The sequence below is a fragment of the Malus domestica genome, chromosome 02, assembly GCF_042453785.1.
Source record: "Malus domestica chromosome 02, GDT2T_hap1".
NCBI classification, from domain to species: domain Eukaryota; kingdom Viridiplantae; phylum Streptophyta; class Magnoliopsida; order Rosales; family Rosaceae; genus Malus; species Malus domestica.
The window spans coordinates 30,087,776-30,109,581 of NC_091662.1; the positions used below are offsets into that span (position 1 = coordinate 30,087,776).

The following is a 21,806-nucleotide window of genomic DNA, read 5'->3' on the forward strand; positions in this document are numbered from 1 at the left end:
TTTCTTACAACATCTTTAAAACATTTCACTTTCATACCTTAAATACTATTTTATTTCAAAATAATACATGAATTACATTTTCCATCAATTGATCTGTTAAATGATGATGAGGCTGCCACATATATGGCTGCCAAATGTCTGCCACGTGACAAAAAAAATACTTTTTAATTTTTTTTTTAAAAACCTGAATTTTCTCAAATAAAAAAAAAACCACATCTACAAGAAGAAGAAGAAGAGGGAGGAAGAAAGAAAAAGAAAAAGAAAAAATTGTCCCTCAAAAGAAAAAATTGTCCCCCCCCCCCCCCAAAAAAAAAAAAACGACCCAGAAGAAGAAGAAGAGGGAGGAATAAAAGAAAAAAGAAAAAAAATATGTCCCTCCCCCCCCTCACCCCCCCCCCCTAAACACCAGTGACCTAGAAGAAGAAGAAGATGGAGGAAGAAAGAAAAATAAATAAATAAATTGTCCCTCCCCCCTCCCCCCAACAACCCAGAAGAATGAGGAGGAAGAAAGAAAAAAAATATTGTCCCTCCCCCCAGCGACCCAGAAGAAGAAGAAGAAGAACCTAGAACCCCACTTCCTCCCCCCCATCCCCCCCGGGGCCCTCCGCCCACCCCGACCCAGCTTCTTCTTCTTCTTCTTCTTCTTCTTCTTGTAGATGTGGGTTTCAATTTTTATTTTTGAAAAAATTCAGGTTTTTTTTTTTATAAATTAAAAAATTATTTTATTTACCACGTGGCAGACATTTGGCAGTCAAGTCAGCATTTAACAGATCAATGGATGGAAAATGTAAGACCATCTCCAATGGCGACCTAAAACCTAAAAATATTTAGCCCATAAAATTTAGGTTTTAGCCCAGAAATAGTTTTTCTACTCTAACCCTTTTGGCCTAAAATTTTAGCTCGAGATTATCAAAAAATGAATTAAGGCTATTTTTTTTTAAAATAACTTTAAAAAAAAAATTATGTAAACTATCCTAAATTAATTTTATGAACATTTTACCCTAAAAATATTTAAATTCCGATAAATTTTGAAAAATCACTAAATCAATACATGAAAATCATGATAACCACATAAACTTAATATTTTTTGGTTGAATTTTAAGTTAAATATTTTTTTAAAATTATTTTAGCCGTTGGATTTAAATTTGGACCGTTAGATCTTTTTTTTACCGTTAGATTTGATTATATTCAATATAAGCCGTTGGATTCAATAAATATATAAATATAAAATTAAAAAAAAACATTTGAATGTGGACCGTTGGATTAACCAACGGTCAAATTACCACAGTCGTGCGATGGAGAAAAGTAGCCGTTGGCTACAGACATATTCTGACACGCCGGGGGACACACCCACGTGGGTGGGGTCCACCTCGGCTGAATGACTTGCGCGTCTGCGCGTTGAGGAAGTGTGTCTGGGCGTTTGGGCTTTACAACATAGTTTTCAGTCTCGTCCATGGGTCCCACTTCAATTTGTGGGCTAAATTTGTGACCGGTATTTGCCTTTATTTTAAGTTTTAGGTTTTAGGTTTGGTTTAGGTTTTGGGTTGGAGTGGATTTGGAGGGGGAAAAAGGGGAAATTTAGGTTATAAGCCACCATTGGAGATGGTCTAACAGAGGTATTATTTTGAAATAAAATAGTACTTAAGGTATGAAAGTGGAATGTTTTAAAGATGTTATAAGAAATTGAAATATATCCCAAACCTGAGGTATGAAAATGTAATTTACCCTAAAGAATAAGAGTGTAGATTTCACATTAAAATCTGTCACAGCCCGTCCCGGAATTTTAATTCCGATGACGTGAAATTACGGAAACGCCCTTAAACGGGATTAAGGTACGTAATTTTGGTGTTTGTTTTACCTAAAAACTTCCTAAACTAGGGTTAGAATTATATTAGTATGTGTTAATTTAATTTGTGTTTGGACTTAGGGTGGGGTCCTACCCCCTAAATCCCTCCCCAAAACCCGTTTTTGTTGTCTCTCATCTCCCTAGTCACTCTCTCTCTCTTTCTTCATTTCAGAAACACTCCCTCTCTCTTACTCTCATTCTCTCTCTTACCCTCGTATACACTGCAAGAACCAAGAACAATCACAAACGTGCACCAACGTCCAATCTAAGATCATCTTCGTGATCTTGGGAACTTCACGAGCACGGGGGTATAAGTTTAAGGTAAGTTCCATTTCGAGAAACCTAGTTCTAAAGTCCCCGTGTAATGACACTGTTCATAAACTTTAATATGGCCGTGTTTTAGGTTAAACAAAGCTCACAGTGAGCTTAAGGAGGTCACAAGGAGGCTCGGAGTGCCTCGTTTGAACAAAATGGACGTCGAGATCGTCGGGTTCGAGTTTGGCCGAATTTGAGGAATTTTGGAAGGTATGATCTTGTTGTTTTTAGTGTTTAAAAACCTTCCAACGTGTTAGTACATGTGAAATGCTTCATTTTGGTATAAATTACATGAAAAATGGTTGAAAAACGAAGGAGAATAGTCAATTTGAAATTTTTCCAGAAACCGGCGAACAGTCGCCGGCGACCGGCGACTCGCCGGAGAAGACAGGGAATCTTCCGTCAAGTTTGACGGAATATTCTGACGCCGTTAGTTAACTTTAACGGAAACCGTTAGTTTTTAACGGAATATTCCGAGAATATTCCTAACGCCGTTCACTGTGCCGTCAGTGTGCACGGCACGTGGCTGCGCGTGGGGGGCGCGTAGGTCCGTGCCACGTCAGGCGCGTGGGGGCGCGTGAGACCTCCAAAAATTATTTTAAAAATATGGGGATGATCCTGAGGTTGTGTAGGTCACAGTGGTATATTCATATACCTAATTTGAGCAATATTTGAGGAGTTATTAGCTAAGAATTGGGTTAGGCGTTAAATAACGTCAAATTGGTTACTTCTGTATAGGCGAGGATTATACGGACGTTGGGCATGGCTAAGGGAGGCTCAGGGACCTTCGACACGTCGATGTATTCTGTGAGTGGGCAGTTTTGTTTTCCGTATACATATATACTTGCCGTTTTCCCAGAAATTGAAAATGCATGAAATTATGTTTTTAATGAAAATGTATAAAAGTATATGAGATATATTAGTTGAAATGCCATGCATAGAAGTATGCGAAAAGTATATAGAATTATATGAAAAACGTGAATCGAATTGCCATGTATGAAAAGTATGAATTGAGATATGATGCATATGTATGAATTGGTGCTGTGGACGCACAGGTGAGTATCAGGTGAGTATATTACTGCTATGATGATGTTGAGATATATTGAGCTCATAACCTGCACCTTGGTATTAGTGCTTATTATTATTCACCGCATCGCATGCTCACCTTGGATCCAAGTAGATGCTAGTCGTACAGACCACCGGGGGTGGTTCCGACATGCCAGTCGTACAGACCATTAGAGGGGTTTCGACTGGTAGGTGACCTTAGATTATGTGCACAAATGATTGATGAGAAAAGCACTAGAGCATATTATTACACCATTAAGTCGTACAGACTACATTAGGTGGTTCCGACTTATGTGCAGAAGGCCGTACAGGTTACAGCTAGTGACTCCGGCAATAGGCCGTACAGGTCACAGTTGGTGACTCCGGCAGAGTGAGAGTGATAGATTTTGAGCTCTAGGTTCAACCGTACAGGGCTATTAGAGGGCCTCCGGTTGATTATTTTCTTGCACCTGATATGATTATTGTTGATGCATTCATACTTAACTGTTCAATTTAGACATGGCATGGCATAACTGAGATGAAAATGTTGAGTTAATGAAAAGGAAGTATTGAGAATATATATGTATATTTATATTTTACATTTCTGGGAAAGTATACAGGTTTTACGGAGAGGGGTTACAACGTTTTGAGAAATGTTTGGATTTGGAAAAGAATTGTTTTACTGACCCACTCAATTTTGGTTTTGCGCCCCTCCAGGTTCAGGAATCACAAAGGTGTGGTGACTACGAGGAATTCGACGGTGTTCTGACAGAATGGACCAAATTAGGACGCACCTTCGGGTGTATCAACTTATAAATTGTATAATTAAAGCTTCCGTACTGTGCAAATGGTTACGTCACTCTCACGTGACGGCCAGCATGCCCTCCTTCGGGACGGGATGTGTCAAAATCCCTAATCTAATATTTGAAAATCAAGAATTAAGTTTAGGAGGCTAGTTAAATCGATTCTCATTATCAGATTAATTTGAGTAATTTTCATGATACAAATACACTGACATTTGTGATATTTAGTGTTAAGAGACAATGTTATACGAAGAAAAACTTTCGGATAACATTATACTTTTTTTTTTTAACAAACAATATTATATAACTAAAAAAAAAGAATGACCTAAACCAAATAAGTTAGTAATAATTTGATTTAGTTCGCCTTTGACGGGTGAAAAAGATTACCGCTACACTAGTAACTGATTGTACTATAACCTGAACAAAAAGTCGAAAGGAACTGCCCGTTCTCATACGCATAACCGGGTTCGAGCTCTTAGAACACAGCCTGAATGCTATTTGGTGGGCAATCGCAAGCGACGGTGATTGGCACAGCGAAACAAGATAAAATGCATTACTGGGTTCGAGCTTCTTCCTCTGATTTTGGTGGAACTCTACCCCAACCTCGCAGGTAAAATTCTCTCTCTCTCTCTCTCTCTCTCTCTCTCTCTCTCTCTCTCTCGTATGTGTTTATAGCTTTCAAGATTTTCCATTTGAATTTTGGTTTCTTTGAATTCTCAGTGGTCACACGGCGGTCATTGTGGGTAGATCAAAGGTGGTTGTGTTTGGAGGCCTTGTAGAGAAGAAGTTTCTCAGCGATATCGTCGTCTATGACATTGGTACTTTGTTTCCCACTCTCTAATTATCTCTATTTGTTATACTTCATTGTACTTTGCTCTGATTTTTATTGATATTTGTCATATGGGTTATCCGAAATTCGACGAAATTATGTAAATTTACTCTCTTGAATTTCTGGGTGTTCTTTGTTCACTTATACTGATTATCTTGATGTATAGAATTTTTATTTGACTTTATACTCCAATGTGTTATTTGAAATCTGTATATATGCAAAGACTAATGCATCGAGATCATGGCACAATGAATCTGACGAGAAAATGATAACTAGGTTCCCTGACCTGCCTGGGTTATTGAAAGAATCAGTTACGTTTAACAAGTTATAAGTACTAATTTTAAGAAATCAAATTTATTATTTAACAAAACTCTAAATAAAATAACTGTTAAATTGCTTATACAACTGTTTGTTTTTATTTGAAAATGAGTTTTGAATTCATGTACTGACAGACATAAGATAGTTTTTAAATAACAAAGGAATTTGACAGAGGGTCAAAACATAACATCATGAAGAAATTTAGTTGGTTTCATATAGTAGATAGATATTGACATGGATCTGTAGCATAAGTAAGTTTGAATGGTAAAGGGGATTTTGCACTTCTCCTTTATACTTATTTGAGGATCTTAGAAAATTTTATAGTGTTTGAGATCTTAGAAAATTTTAGGAATGAGGATATCCAAGGTAAAGAAGGAGTAGCCGAAATTGAAGGTAAGATGAGAGAAAATCGGTTAAGGTGGCTTGGACAAAGCCTACAGACGCTCCAGTTAGAAGATGTGATTACGAGACAAAGGTTCAAGCCTAGGAAGACTTGGAAAGAGACTCTGAGAAAAGACTTGGAGTACTTGGATCTAACGGAAGACGTGGTACAAAACCGAGCGCAATGGCGTTCTAGGATTCATACAGCCGGCCCCACTTAGTGGGATAAGGCTTTGTTGTTGTTGTTGTTGTTGTTGTTGTTTGTATTTCTTGAAAATCATCTTTGCTTGTATGCATGATATCCCGGTTTGAAATAACCATGTTAGGAACTTCTCACTATTCAGCATTGTTGCAACAATGTTTCCCTAACATACATCCTAGTCCTACACGTTTTTGTCGTAATACTTCTCTTGAGCAAACTTGCCTGACTTAGTTTGAAGGACCACTTTGTGCTTGATTCATGTAACGGTAACGAACAGGTGAAATGGACCTATACTTATGCGCAAGGAAACTTGTATTTATTATAGAAAATGATATGCAATGTGGCAGTTCAATTACAATGCTTATGTGGATTAAGGCTTTCTATGAGTGGGAGTTTAGTTTACTTTTTGGTAATAGATTTTCACACAGGTTTACTATAGCATCTCATGTAGGCCTTTTACTTTTTCAGACAACAAATTATGGTATCAGCCAGAGTGCACTGGTGGCTCCGATGGACAAGTTGGTCCAGGCCCACGAGCATTTCACGTTGCTGTTGTGATTGATTGTCATATGTTCATCTTTGGTGGGCGTTCTGGAGGCAAGAGGTATGTTCACATTCATTAGATGTTCTATATGCAACTTTCTGCTCTATAACTATTACTTTAATGCAAATGGTATTAGTGACGTTGTTCGATTATCAGGTTAGGTGACTTTTGGGTCCTAGATACTGGTAAGCATCTATTTGTTTTATGCTGCTGATAAGGCATGAGAATTATATCTTCTTGGTTAATGGTTTTTCTTTTTGTCTTCCTTTGACTGATGAGTAATCAAATATTTATTTAAAGAATTACGTTTGTTCTAGATATATGGCAATGGACAGAGTTGACAAGTTTTGGTGATTTACCTTCTGCACGAGATTTTGCTGCAGCTTCAGCTATTGGAAATCGGAAAATTGTTATGTGAGTATATCTTTTGCATTCCTTATTGGTTAGCTGATATGACGGTTCTCTAGTAACTTTTGTCAAGTTAAATGTAAAGTTATAAACAATTGCAGGTATGGTGGCTGGGATGGTAAAAAGTGGTTGTCAGATGTGTATCTCTTGGACACAAGTAAACATTTTTCTCTATGATTTTTGAATTATCTGTTATTTTCTGCTTCGTTTTGGTTGATTATATTTGTTGAAATGGTTGTAAATCAGTTTTATCTTGATTGTCTTCCCTATACAGTATCACTAGAGTGGATGGAGCTGTCAGTTACTGGGTCTTTGCCTCCACCCAGATGTGGCCATACAGCTACCATGGTTGAGAAGCGGTTGCTTGTATATGGTGGCAGAGGTTAAGTAACATGCTTTGACTGGGTTTCATAATAACTCTTCCTTTTAAGTTTCATTTTATCTTGTTTTTAATTGTGTATCTCTCTCTGTTTGTTGTTGAGTTTTCTAAATAATGATATATTTTGTAATCATATTGAAGTTGAGAAATAAAGATTCCTCTTGTATCATATTGAAACCTAATTCTGAAGCCACATTGCCTAATTTTGGCCTAATTGACTTTGTTATTTTGATTTAATTTCTTTGATTGCTGTTTATTATGTCTTAGAGATTGCTGTTATTTTGTAAACCAACCTAATTACTTGAGACACAATGAATTAATTGTTACTATCATGTAAATCCAGGAAAACCCATCATCCCTCGAAAAGCTTTCCACACGGGGTCTTCCCATGAAATGTACTTGTGAAGGCAGACCATTCTTTCCATGGGATATCCCATTTGAAGATAATTTCAGTGCCTATTTTTTTGCACTAGCCATTTGGGGTTTTCCTTATTAAGTGATACTACTACTCCATTGTGTCCATAAGCTTTTTGAATGCTTGAATTTTTTGGTGTAACAAACTTCTACAGTCTACTGTTTAACTGGCCCCATGCGTACCTGGAACTTTTCGGATTAAAGTACAAGGAGTTACAAAATCATTAATAGAAATCTAATCAGTGTTCAAGTCCGCTGATTTGGTTTTTGTTTTTTTTACCTCCTTTCCCTTTTGTTCTTTGATTGCTGATAAACATATATGCCAATCTTTGCATTTCTATGTAAGGCAAGCAGAAGATGCTTGGGTTTATTTATATGCAGTCTAGCTGACATGAATACTTGTCTTGACTTTCATAGGAGGTGGAGGTCCAATAATGGGTGATTTATGGGCTTTGAAGGGTCTAATCGAAGAAGGTTAGCAGTTTATTCTCTTTTTCTATGGTACTATTTCGTCATGGCTTTTCCTTTCGATTTTACTTTGTTCTCATGGTTTTAAAAATTGCTCTATTTTGTTGGATTATTTTATTACATTTTATGTTTCCTCTTTGGATGATTGATGTGTCCCTCTTAGAGCACTTGTCAAACTGATGACTATTCTCCTTCTAATGCCATCCAAATTACGGGGGGTGTATTCAACTGGGATTTTGAGAGATTTTAATTCTTTTGATGAATCCAGGAGTATTCAATCAGGATTTTAAGTGATTCTCTGAAATTCAATGTGTATTCAATCAGGATTTTAAGATAGTTTATCAAAATCCTTAGAAATCCGGATGTATTCAATTAGAATTTTAAAGAAGTTTATAACATTCCAGGTGTATTCAATTAGAATTAGAATTTAAAGAATTTAGAAAAGTTGAGGAATTAGAGGGAAGTGGAGAGATTTTGTAGTGTATTTTAAGCATCCACAAATCTCACCTCTCCCCATGAGCTTTTGAGGGAATTGAATCAAAATTTTACATGGAATCTCTACAAATCAGTTAAACTCCATAAAAATTCATGGATTTATAAATCCATTAAAATCTCTCAAATTCCCAATTGAATACACCCCGCTACAATTAGCTTTTTGCTGCATCTGTTTGCGCCTGGCCAAATTGAGTTTTAGCCACTCAAAAATAGTGTCATTTTAGTTTTGTTTGTCTTCCAACTAGTACTATAAGGAATTAAGGATTAAGGAACCGTTCCTCTATTTTCTTAGCTCGGAAGCAATATTGACATTGTGCACCTGCACTTGTGTTGGGCTCTCATATTTTGTATATTTTGTTATTTTAGCTTGACGCATCCGTTGTTTACTCAGATTCATGAGTTTAAGCTACAAATGTGTCAATTAAAAAAACTCTATATATAGACTAATATAAAAAACATGGGATATTATATATATATATATTACTTGGTTTTCAGTTATTCAACTATATTTTGTGATTCGTCTTTGTTGTGGAAGGTAGAGAATGAAACACCTGGGTGGACCCAATTGAAGCTTCCAGGACAAGCTCCTTCTGCTCGTTGTGGCCATACTATGACATCTGGAGGGCACTATGTAATTGACATTTCCATATTTTTTTTATTAGTCTCGTCAATACACTTTCTTCATGGACGACTTCTACTTCATTACAATTTAATATATTTCGGTACTGTTATTATTATGGAGAACCTGGTTAGGGTAGGATGCCCTTAGTAACATCAGAATGATCGTTCAAAGCTTGATTGTTAAGTTTAGATACATGTGATCTCAGCTTGGCATGTGTGAACATATAAGCTCCTATTTCCTTGGCGATAGATATCCCTACTTGAAATAGTATCAAACTTTTCCTTAAGTAGCATATTTCATTTCATGGTTACTTATACAATTGTGTTGCATAAGTTGAAAAGATAAACTCTTTAACATCTGGGATCTTAGAGTAGCGAAGAAGAGGTATACGATAGTATCTAACAATGAGACCTTTTGGCCAAAACAATTACTCCAGTCCTGTATTGTAGGGCTCTTGATTACAAAACTCATATTTGTATTGATGACAATGGAAATTATACATCATGTTATTTGTTTGTTTTTATTTATCATTAAATCTTCACACTATTTTCTTGATGTCCTTTTGAAGCTGTTGCTCTTTGGCGGCCATGGAACTGGTGGCTGGTTGAGTCGTTATGACATTTATCACAATGACTGCATTATTCTAGACAGGGGTAATTGTTTCTTGCGCTTTTCTGTTGACTATTGACTGAACTTTGCTAATGTGCCATCATAGTATTGATCAACCATTTATATTTTTTCCATGATAATACTCTCATTTAAAATATTTATGTAGTACAAAATACAGAAACCATAGGCCTACCATTCACTAGACACAAGTGGTACTAGAAAAATTTCAGTCCCCAACAATTACAGCACTCTTACTGGGCTTACCTTTTTTCATCTTCTTAAATTTTTTTCACTTGTAAAAAATAAGTGAAAAGCTTTTCATAGTCCACTGACATACCGCAATCTTCAATAATCCTATCCTTTTGTTTCTATAAAATAGATAGGACAATCATATGACAGAAAGCGAGAAAGTAAGAAAATAGTAGTGGCTCAGATGCAACTAAAATCAGAAAGCCGAGCGCATATATGATTCTCATCATTGAAGCAGCCCATCAAATGAAGAATTAAGATTTGTGTTAATATTTTGTAAATGCGAGGCAAGAACAAAGGAAAAAAAAAAGGTCACTAAAATCGGAACTAATTTTAAGTTGTTGTACACAGAGGACTTGGGTATGACCACTGACATCCAATGCTTAACATCGAAACATGAAATAGTAAGTGAATTGCACTATTGATTTAAAATCGAGATTACGTTAAATGAGTAAGAAACTATCTTCTTAATTATATATTTGTGGATAACTTTGTGTGTGAAACATTTCTACTTGTTCGATGCAATTGTTTTTAATTGCATCATTCTTTTCCATAATTTGATATAGAAAATTGTAAACCATTACCTTTACTTCCTAAACCTGCACACTTTTTTTCTTGATTTGGTTCGGATGCTTTGCATCTTTCATGCAATTATTTATAATTACTTTTTCCTTCTGGAATCAAGTGTCTGCACAATGGAAGCGCTTGCCTACTGGCAATGAACCTCCTCCTGCTCGAGCATACCATTCGCTAACATGTATGGGTTCACGCTATCTGTTATTTGGTGGCTTTGATGGAAAATCAACATTTGGTGATCTGTGGTGGTTGGTTCCTGAAGGTATTATGTTGTCTTTGTTTTTCTCATCTGATAATTTGCTTTGTTTTCTTATAAACCACTTCTTGAAGATGAACTCAGTTAGGAATAATCGTCTATGTACTACTTTGAAGCCTTTGTGCTATAAATTAAGTGTTATGGGGTGGATTGGGATGTGTTAGCCATAGCCTCATGTTTTGCGGTTGCAGAGCATAAAAGTTTACCTAGACTAGGAATCTTGCTAAACTTTCTGCAACGAAAAAATAAAAAATAAAAATAAAAAAAAAGAAAAAAAAAGAAAAGACATTTGTGTTTGGTTTTCACCTTAATTTATTATTAACTCTTTTTTCTTTGCTGGAATGCTTATAAAATGTTGCATGCAATTGTGAAAATCTAATGAAAGAGTTCAATGTAACATTTAAACAATTTTGATTGATATCAAACTCTTGGAAGTTTGTATGGTCATGATGGGCAGGCTCCAAAATCATCTAAATCTTGTTAGTTAAGAAAAAAATTTGAGGAAAGAAGACTTGAATATGGCTTAGTGAAGGAGAGAATGGCAGAAGCCATATTAGCTAAGAAAGATGTTTTATGATCTTTGCTGTATAGTTATTCAAGAAGAGGAGAACCTTGTATTTCTTTTTATTTTTTTTATTATGCTTCATGGCATTTGAATTAGAACCTAATTCTAGCACGTTATTATTGTCACTTTTGCTTGTTCTGTAGAGGACTCCCTTGCAAAGAGATTACTTGCAGCTTCACCAAATATCCAAAATAAGGATGTGGAGACAGGAAATGAAAGTGTCAATATCAAGGTATCTTTACAAATGCCTCCAATTAAGTCCTACTTTTAATATGGATTTTATATTATCTCACAAGAATACTAGTTTACTAGTAGAGTTTAACTTTTTAAGTGACCCTTCTAATTTTAACAGGAAAACCAAATGGAAGAATCTGCTGTCTCTGAGTTACAAAAAAGATTAGGAATATCTGTTTCTCTCCTTGGGAATGGGGTTCCAGTTGTGGACGAGGTGGAAGACAAAGAGTTCATTCAACTGGCTTCGAATTTGGTTGGTGAAAGAGTAGCTAGTAACGAACACGTTTCAGATGTTGAGGTAGGGTACTTTATCATTCATCAATTAGGTAGTTTTAAATGTCAAATGCAATCCGTGGTGTAAAAGAGTGAAAATTTAACGAAAATACAACTCAGGCACTTCGTGACCATTGGAGGAAATCTACACCAAGGCTTATCCCACTTAAGGAGCTTGGCCCCTTGCTTCGGGACTACCAACGCCTAATTACTCGTCGTCTTCAGTAAGAACATCTTACACCATAGCTTATGATCAGTTAAACTTATTTCAGGATTCTGTTGTTATTACTAAAGATTACCTGGCCTAACTAAAAGTGGCTAGCTCCCTCAGTCCTAATTTTACCTTTGGTTGTGCACATGATATTCACTTCTAGGGCATGATCCCCACATAGTATGCCGTGCAACATGAGTTGAGTGCATAACATAGGTACAGTATGATGATTATAAAATTTACATCACAGCTCAAGAAGGGTCAGTGGGTTTTTTGTGTGCTCTCTTATTTTTGCTTATTTTAGCTAATAAATTACTCCAAAACGGAAAAGTAATATTTGATGATATACTTCTACTGCATATTTCGTGTGTAAGTTAGGGTTTAGGAGGAAGAAGATAACCGAGGACATTGAGTGAGTTGTTTGGAAGTTGGGTACTGTAAAATGGACACCAACACTTGTGCTCCACATTGTTTTTGTGAAGACATATCTATTAGAGACATTCAATAACTGAAATGTGATCAATTTATCATTTTTTAAGTTATGAAAATTGAAATTTAGACACAGTCCAGTGGCATTTCAAATGTTTTGGTCTCTCTCCATATTTTTTACATTATGTTTGCTTGGGGAAAATAACCATGTATGAAATAAACTAACCACGAAAGTTTGTATTCTAACCCATATTTGTCGGTTGCTAATTTGCTAACTTGGTTGATTAATGTTTCCATCTTTTTCTTTTTGTGGAATTTTCTTCGTGGCTATAATAGGAGAAATAGTGGATCCGATATGCAGTTCCTCGAGTCTAGTTTTCCTGGAAAAGTGGCTTATGGTTTTTACCATATCAGAAATGTTAACCAGGTATAAATCAGGCTTAGTTATGCAAGGCAATCAAATTAATTATTATCCTTGTCACATGATACCATATTTTCCTCCATCACCGAACTTTTTTTTTTCTAGTTTGTGTTTATATTTATCTCTTTTTTTCTCTTCTCATATTGTTTTTAATTACATTGTGGTTTTCAGTTGCGTTTGGATGACATCCCAAAGCTGCTGGCGGAGTACAAACAACTATTTCCAAATTAAGGGACAGAGCTGGAAAAACGAAACAAAAAGGGGACTCCTCTAAAAGATATGTCCTAACCAATCTACATTTTCATTGAAGTTATGTCATTGTAGTGCTCTCATGTTTTGCTGGCACAAACCTCCATTGATGAACTCATTGCTAGACTGGTGCAAGGATCTTGTACATGTCCACTATAAACTCGTGGAAATCCGCTGCCGCAACAGATGTTTGTCATATTTCCTATATCATAACTTTTGGACGTTTTTAAGGTATACAGGTTAATGTGTATATAAACATGTTTAATAAATGAATCTCTCTCGGACATATTCGACTCCATAAACTTGTTCGGATGAATTTTCTGCGTACCCCTTGGACTGGTTAGTCGTAAACTTGATAGTGTTGGTGGTTGGATCACACATCCGATAAAGATAGATACAAATAAGTGTATGCTTGCTTGGCTACTGGCTAGTATTATTTTCGACTCACTTTGAATCTTCTAATTTACCTACTTTCTTTTCTTTGTTAATATTTATGTGTGATACAAAGAGTTCCTCTCTATTGAAGCCAACTGTTTCTTTTACTTCATCCAATATTGAATGAGTTTTGCGCATCACATTATAGCCACGGTTCTAAAAATCTTCGTAGGTGGTGCTAGGTAGCTGATCATCACCTCTTTCTAGAAGACATACATAGAAATAAATGAATTGAATCGGTCATATGCATAAATATGATTCTATTCACTTCATTAATCATTTGAGAAATAATATCCATAATTTAAATATCCAAAAAAAAATTCAAAATAAAACACCAAACAAATAATCCAAGTACATAGGAAATTGATCGAAAAAGTAAACCACAAAAATTAAGGGAGGGAGTTTGGCCTACAATGGGTTTGGCCGCTAGGGGAACTTGGCCTTAACATGTCCCAAAAAATTAAAATTTATTCTTCTATAGAAACTGATGCCTGCTGAAAAATAAAAATCTTCATGGTGGTATCTTCAAGATTAACCACTTGTACAAAGTTTATCTTAACCTTCTGACGATCAGGGGAAGCTCGGCAAATGCGTGATCAATGTTCTCTTGATCCACAATGATAACACATATCTAATTTAGTGGAATCTGGATTAACGAAAGCTTTGCCCTTATTCCTGAAGTTAGAGGCCTTAGAAGCGATGGAATCTCATTTCGGGGCCGAATTTCTCCCTTGTGTGGGCTTTTCTCTATCGACCTTGGGCCCAGGGTTGAGAATACCGTCTCTTGCCATGGCAATGACGCCTTCCGTGTCGTTTGTGGCTTCGAGAAGTGGTTGCTTGCGCTTGAGGCATAGCCTTGAAGCCAGTGGGTCAAGCTAGCTAATTTTTCATTAAGGTTTTGCTTTTCAACAAGAAGTAAGACAAATGTTAAATCCGAAAATTTGGTAAACATATGTGCTCGATATTATTACTGCGGGACAATATTGGTGGCATGAAAGGTCGAATAGGTTTTATTCAGGATAACCTGTTCAATCAAGTTCTCGTCACAGAACTTGAGAAGTGATCAGATTTGATAAATTTTAGAGTTGTATTCATTCAGACTTAAAATCTTGAAAGCGTAAGTGTTGTTGTCATGTCTTGCTTCAGGAAAGAATATATATGTCTGGTGATTGAAGCGCTCTGTCATAGCGAGCCAGAGAGCGCATGGATACTCTTCAGTGAAGTATTTAGTTTGCAATACATCATGCATATGTTTTCCGATGAAGATCATGGTGGTAGCTTTGTCAGCTTCGTTTACTAGTGCCTTTGTAGCCTCTTCAGGCTGCTGGGAGAGTGGGCCAAAGAAAAGGAAGGCCCAACAGAGAAAAAAACCCACGGGCGCATGCCTATTTCTGAAGCACAGCAAGGCCCATAAGGCTATTGTTGGGTCCAGACGCCAAACCACAGACATCAATGCATTTCATTCACTTCTCTAAATTTTATATTTTATTTAGATCTATTTTGGGGATAAAGGGTAAGTAGTCATAAAAGAACGAGAATTCAAATTTAAAGGTGGAGTGTAACTGTGTAAATGGAAATGTGACTGAACTCAGAACCGGTTGTAAAAAGTTATTAATTTTAAATTTGAAGTAATGCCACCATATTTTCCTTTATCGGTCAATCGTATCATTATCTAGTTTAAATTTCTCATGACCGGACTACAAAAATTTGAATCAATGCAACCCTTTAAAGAATTGACATATTTATATAGATATAAATAGAGAATCTATTTTCGACCTTATTGCGAGTCAAAATCAGAAATTTAATTGCAAATGGTGCTTTACCGTACAAGCGGAAAGATGGCGCCATGCATCTTAATGCGGGTAAGATCTCTATGGATCCCCTCAAGTTTGATCCCCACCGATTCTCTTCTCTCTAATAACTAACAATTTAACCACTCTCTAATAACTAACAATTTAACCACTGACGCTATTGTAAAAATTAAAAAAAATTAAAAAAAAACCAGAAATTTAATTGGATCATTTGTTGGGACGTCTGCAAAATGAGAAACTTGGATCCATTCGGTTTGTCTTTCTTTTTTGTCAGATCGTTGGGCTGTATTGCTAATTTGAGATCCTCAAAGTAATTGCCCAAATCCAATTACAGCTTAAAATCTACAAAATGGAGATCGCAAATTGTATAACATTTTGATGTGAAAAGGAGTATAGAAATATGACAACCCGGTGAGCATACGTCACTCTAAATATAGTATAGGCCTCTTGCCAAATACATGATACATGAATTTCGCGTCTCTGCATTTATTCTTTGCGTATTTACTCACATTTCACTCAGTCTACTGTTATACTAATTCGATGATTTAGGACTTGGCATGTCACTTATAATTAAGTATAAATTTAACTACAATTAAGTTTTAAAATTCTATAAAGAAAATATTTCATACAGACGTTAGTTTTCTTTGCCATTAAAGTTTACAACTCTTCATCGGTTTGTTTGGCTTTCTCAGTTTTCGAATCGGTAGTGCTATCCAAATACTTCTTTTTACCTCTATATACTTTATTAATTTTTGTCCATAGATTTTCTTCAATTCATTTGATCCAACGACCAAAATTTAAGAGAGGTGTGTAAGAAGTAAAAATAGAAGTGAATTGAACTTTTTCAAATTTATGTGCCTACTGCTCGTTTTCCTTATTTTTGGCTCAATGAAAACCCGTCCATGGCTAGAAGAATTTTCAAATCCATTAACTTAAGGGTAAGCTAGAGAGACTAAATTTGTAGACGAAGTTTTGAAAACTAAAAAAATATGGAAGTTAATGATTGGTTTATTACTTAAACCTTGATAAACGTGCTTATTTCAATTCGTGACATATCATTTAATTTACAAATTTAGTCTCCAAATTTAATCTCTTTATCATTACCCTTTTTATTTCTTATTATTCATCACAAACTTTTGCCCTGAGATGAGAGGGTCTTCTTGATCATTGAAATTGCGCAGTAAGCAACAACAGCAGATGTAGCTACAGTCCAGACATCACATTTAATATCTCCAAAACACGCAGGGAAAGAAAATTTTATGAAAAAAAATATATATAAAACACAACCAATAACTGATAATTTATCAAATAAAATTTCTTTTAAGCCACAAGAATGGAGAGAGACAAAGGAGAAAGACAAACTGTTAAGGAAAAATTAGAGTACACAACTCTAATATAAGTATTGGAGAGACAAAATAAGTCAACAAACTACTTGGATTACACTTATAAAATATTACAACACACAACTTTCAAGAACACACTTTAGAAGCTATAACACTCTCTCACTTCTAAAGACAAACTCTAAATCACTTACACTCTTACAAGACTACTCTTACTTCTCACTTCTTGCCTACTTGCTTGATTACTCGGTTTCTTATTACTTCCTCTCAGTTATTTAGTTCCAACACCACACCTATATTTATACATGGCATAACCGACCTACCAAGTCGGTGAGATTGGGTTCTTTTCATCCTAACCACATTGTTCTAGAATTTTCTATAACAAAACATTTTCTTGATCATTCTAGCCTAAGTCAACCGACTTGGCTTTTTCAAATTGATGCTGCTTTGCTAGAGTTTTCTAGCATAGCATTTTACCGAGAATAGCTTGTTAGAATTGTCTAGCATATTCAAGTATGCATCGGCCACCTCCAATATTACATGCTAGAATCTTTTAGAACAATTTCATGTACGTTTGAACTAGAATAATCTAATTATTTTATACCGATTGATTTTAATAGGTTGATGTTGATCTTTAATACAGACGTGAACGGTAAAAAAAAAAGAAGAATGAGCAAAAACTAACGGCAAAGACAGTCTCGACAGTCAACGTTTGTTTGGAATAATATTTTTAAGAATTTCTAAACCTTAACTGTAGTTAAAGTCGAACTTAATTATATGTGATTGTTATGTTTTAATTTTTTGGATTATAGTTGAGATAGAACAATTCAACAAAAGCGAATAAATACATAATGATTAAATGTAGAGAGACATATTTATGATACATTCACAAGCTGATGTGACCATTAAAAACCATATTATAATGATTAAAATGATCAACATCTACAAACACGACTTCAAAAGATTGACTTATGATTCACTGACGTGAGAATTCAAAATCATAAGAATGATTATTGCAAGTGTCGACATCGAAATCTCACTTAAAAGTAGGTACTAACTGATTCCCCTTCCGTCTTCGTACAAAGTTGCATCAACTCCTCCACCACCCAATCCAACTCTTCATCCTCTTTCATCTTCATGTTGTCTCTCAATTCCAAAGCCCTTATTCTCACACAGTCTCCAATCTTCTCCACCACCACATCTCTGATCACCTTCGCCACCTCTTCCCGTTGCAAACTGCCTCCTTCGCCGGTTCTTATAACCTCCACACCAACGCCGACCTCCTCCACCAGTCTTGCGTTTACTGGTTGGTCAAGTTGCATAGGCATGGCTATAATCGGAACACCAAACTTGATGCTCTCCAACACCGAGCTCCATCCGCAGTGACTCACAAACCCACCGACACTAGAATGCTTCAGTATTTTTTCCTGTGGGGCCCAACCCTCCATTATCACCCCTCTCTCTCCCACCCTCTCCCCAAACCCTTTTGGCAAAACCTCTTCAACGCTAGTACTTCTCTCTTCCTTGGGAAACCTAATAACCCAAATGAAACTCACTTGGCTAAGCTCCAACCCATGAGCTATCTCTTGTATTTCCTCCTTAGACAAAAAGTACTCGCTCCCGAAGGACACAAACACGACCGAAGATCTTTCCCTTTCATTTAGCCATTTGATGATCGACGATTCCTCATCGACCTTTTGATCCATTGGGTCTTGAACAAGTGAGCCGACGGGCACAATCTTCTTCTCCATTAACTCAGAGAGATAATCAACATATTTTGATTCGATCTCTCCAGATGTCTTCACCAAAATGATGTTACGAGAACGATCACTTGACAGCAGTACGCGCTCTCCGTCCTTGATGCCATTTGCTGAAGATTCTAGCAGATTGCTGAACTTCTTAGCTTCGTAATCCCGAAGATAGATGGAAGTATAAGGAAATTGAGCATTAGGGTTCTTGAGTTGGTGAACACTAAGTGACATCAAGGCAGCATTGGTGGTGATGAACTCGACGGCCGGAATGTTGTGAGACAAAGCTAGGGAGGGTGCCCATGGCTGAAGAAAATCATATATAAGCAAATCTGGTTTTAGGGTTTTGAGGATGTCGGAGAAGTTATCGCTGGACATGTCGAAGGCCTTTTTGAGAGTGGGCATGAGATGGGGTGGGAGGCCATTAGTGGTGTGGTAGTGAGGTGGTAGTTCAGGCAACTCATCGTGTGGAAGATGGAGCTCCACAAACTCAATACAGTGAGAGTATTTCTGAGGGAGTTTTGGCTTGATAGAGCTGAGATTTACAGGTGTGGAGCAAATAAAGATGTGAAAGTCTCTGAGACTGGTGAGTTTCTTGGCTAGCTCTAGGAAGGGAGAAATATGGCCGTGACCTAACCATGGAAGCATAAGAATGCTAATGTTTCTGTGCTGGGCAGAATAAACCATTTTTGTAAATTTGACTCTTTTCTTTGTTGATTGTATTGTATATGAGTGTAGGCTTGTAGTTTGATTTTGGTGGAGAGATATATATATAGTGCAAGATACGTAGAAGTTTGAAGAAGACGTGGAAACTTATGGTTCGTGTAAGTAGTAGGAATTGGCGGTTTAATTCTTATGACAAAGACTCATATGGCCAATCGAATTAAGAAAAAGAAGCTTAAACTTGGTTTCCTTTAATGAGTTTGCCGGACATATGGCCAATCGAATTCAGAAAAAAGAAGCTTAAACTTGGTTTCCTTTAATGAGTTTGCTGGACGTGTTGCTTTGATGTAGCTAGTACTTTTCTTCACAAACGGAGGGGGAGGGACAACTGTATCTTTTGTTTTCTTAATTAATTAACTTCTAATAACTAGTAATGGATTGTCACGGTGGTTAAATACCGCACCTCAGATTAAAACATTCCTTCATTATAATAGTTTAAATGATTTTCGTTTTATATTATCGTTTGTAAAAAAAAAAAAAAAAAAAGTTAACTTCTTATCTCGCCAATCATTTATCAGAGTTCCAACTCCTCGGTTACTTGCACTTTTTTTTCCTTGGTTAATTATTAGACGTACGGTTCACTAATTTAGGTTTTCGAAGGATCGTGGTTTTATAGTGAATGGACGACCATTGTATATTTCACTAATTTCATCCGACTTTTTTTTTTCTTTTGTTCTAATCATTATTTCAAAATATCGTGATCAGGGTTGCGTATCCTAAAATGTGTTCAAGTGAGTTTTAATCCAATCATTGTTATTGACTCAATTAGGTATTTGTTGAACCTGACTTCTCTGCCCTTCTACTCACATCTCTTTTTATTTATACGGTTACGGTTAAGCCACGTCAACATTTTATATTACTATTGATTTTTATCTTATTATCTTTATAAAAAAATCAATATAAAATATTAATATAACTTAAATGTGACCGTACAAAATAAAAAAGAATAAAAATATATAGAAAGTAGGAGGACAGAGAAGCCGATCCGATTTGTTATTGCATGCCGTGAATGCTTAGAAGTCTGGACTGGCTACGAGAAGGTGCCACCTCTCCCTCGATGTGTCACCTTGTATGAATGTTGTAAAGCATATACTATTGCATCATTCATCCGATGGGACCACCTCTTTTTCTGTATGGAGGTGCGCAGTCTGACCAAAAAATAAAAAAGATACAGAGGTGCGCAGCGAGGTGGCACACATATACTACAAACCAAATATATTAAAGCTGCATAAATGAAAGTCTCCTATGTGAAGCGGCACGTAGGCGGAGTTGCATTACAATTTTAATTTCAATACAAGGATAATATCATATCATGACTTTATTAGCAAGGTGGCATAAATTCAATGCATACAAGTATTTTTAACTACCACTTACAATGGTGACGCTGAATCATGCTAATAAAATATATAGAGAAGTTTTCTTATGCATTTATGAGATTTTAAGTGATGATTTATCATGCTATGTAAATTGTTCTCGTTTAATTTGTTATACACATGTACATTAACACTGTGCTATATAAGTTCTTTTTAAAGCACAACACGCAGATGCTTTTTCTCTTTTTGGGAATACAAACACACAGATGGTTTAGATATGCTGCTAGCTGCTGCTGAGAATGAATGGTCCTCCAGTTTGTTTCTAGATTTTTCGTTTGTGGATGGGTGTCGTTCATGGAGACGAGTCATGAAAAAGAGAAACGTGGAAGCTTGAGTTAAACACTAGATGTAATTGCTTAAAATATTGCTGAGTCACATGGTCGACCTTTTATTTTGGCACACGTATCAATACCTATGGAAGCTTGAATTATAAACACTTAGAAAATTTATCAGACAACTTTAATTGTTTGGAGTTAAAATGTAAATTTTTAATTAAAAAAATTTGGGTTCTAATTCAATAACAGTTTTTTTTCTTCAATAATGAGGACTTACATTTTAGCTTGAAATTATTCAAAAATTATTTTAGCCTCATTTTTTTAGTCTTTTTTTATATAGTTGATTTTCTGTATATATATAATACATTTTTTTTAACAAACGATATTCTCTATACTAAGGAGAGAGAGTAGACTTAACCTCATACTAAGCAAGCTTTTAATACAATATTATTTAGGAGACTTATAACTCTTGTTTCGTAAACATAGACCCACAGATCTTTAAACATCCAAATAAAATCCAAAATTCAAATTTGTTGACATGTCGTGTCACATCCCGACCCGGGCCCTCACCACATCCCGGGTGGGACTCTGTCATAGCATGATATTATCCGCTTTGGGCCCCGACCACACCCCCACGATTTTGTTTCTGGGAACTCACACGAGAACTTCCCAGTGAGTCACCCATCATGGGATTGCTCTTGCACGAACTCGCTTAACTTCAGAGTTCCTACAGAATCCGAAGCTAGTGAGCTCCCAAAAGGCCTCGTGCTACGTAAAGATGAGAATATACATATAAGGTTTACATGATCCTCATCTCTGGACGATGTGGGATCTTATATGTCAGCAAAGAACCTATTATTACAAATTATTTACAACTTATGTCACAATACCAATCATGTTAATGAATCATATAATTACCTAAAATAATGATAAATTTCGTTGGGTTTTAAAAGGCATGATT

The 21,806-nt window shown here is 36.0% G+C and overlaps 2 protein-coding genes across 2 annotated transcripts; one reads left to right on the forward strand and one right to left on the reverse strand.

Annotated features, from left to right (window-relative positions):
• The first annotated feature begins 4,392 nt into the window (after positions 1-4,392).
• LOC103408484 (protein GLUTELIN PRECURSOR ACCUMULATION 3) lies at positions 4,393-13,587 on the forward strand. Its single transcript, XM_029094206.2, has 16 exons — positions 4,393-4,618; positions 4,729-4,826; positions 6,207-6,342; positions 6,439-6,467; positions 6,600-6,696; positions 6,792-6,847; positions 6,965-7,072; positions 7,901-7,957; positions 8,986-9,077; positions 9,637-9,721; positions 10,612-10,764; positions 11,467-11,555; positions 11,676-11,855; positions 11,951-12,054; positions 12,807-12,897; positions 13,063-13,587. Exons 1-16 carry the CDS (start codon positions 4,500-4,502, stop codon positions 13,120-13,122), a joined length of 1,554 nt encoding a protein of 517 aa, XP_028950039.1. The 5' UTR covers positions 4,393-4,499; the 3' UTR covers positions 13,123-13,587.
• A 3,971-nt stretch (positions 13,588-17,558) lies between these two features.
• On the reverse strand, positions 17,559-19,230 carry LOC103408495 (beta-D-glucosyl crocetin beta-1,6-glucosyltransferase-like). Its single transcript, XM_008347345.4, has one exon. It carries the CDS (start codon positions 19,159-19,161, stop codon positions 17,767-17,769), a length of 1,395 nt encoding a protein of 464 aa, XP_008345567.2. The 5' UTR covers positions 19,162-19,230; the 3' UTR covers positions 17,559-17,766.
• Between the last annotated feature and the right edge of the window lie 2,576 nt (positions 19,231-21,806).

Coding starts and splice junctions, on each gene's coding strand:
- LOC103408484 (XM_029094206.2), top strand. CDS start 4,500: ATGCTATTTGGTGGGCAATCGCAAGCGACGGTGATTGGCACAGCGAAA. Junction 6,697..6,791: donor GGAAATCGGAAAATTGTTAT/GTGAGTATATCT, acceptor AAACAATTGCAG/GTATGGTGGCTGGGATGGTA. Junction 6,848..6,964: donor TGTGTATCTCTTGGACACAA/GTAAACATTTTT, acceptor TTCCCTATACAG/TATCACTAGAGTGGATGGAG.
- LOC103408495 (XM_008347345.4), bottom strand. CDS start 19,161: ATGGTTTATTCTGCCCAGCACAGAAACATTAGCATTCTTATGCTTCCA.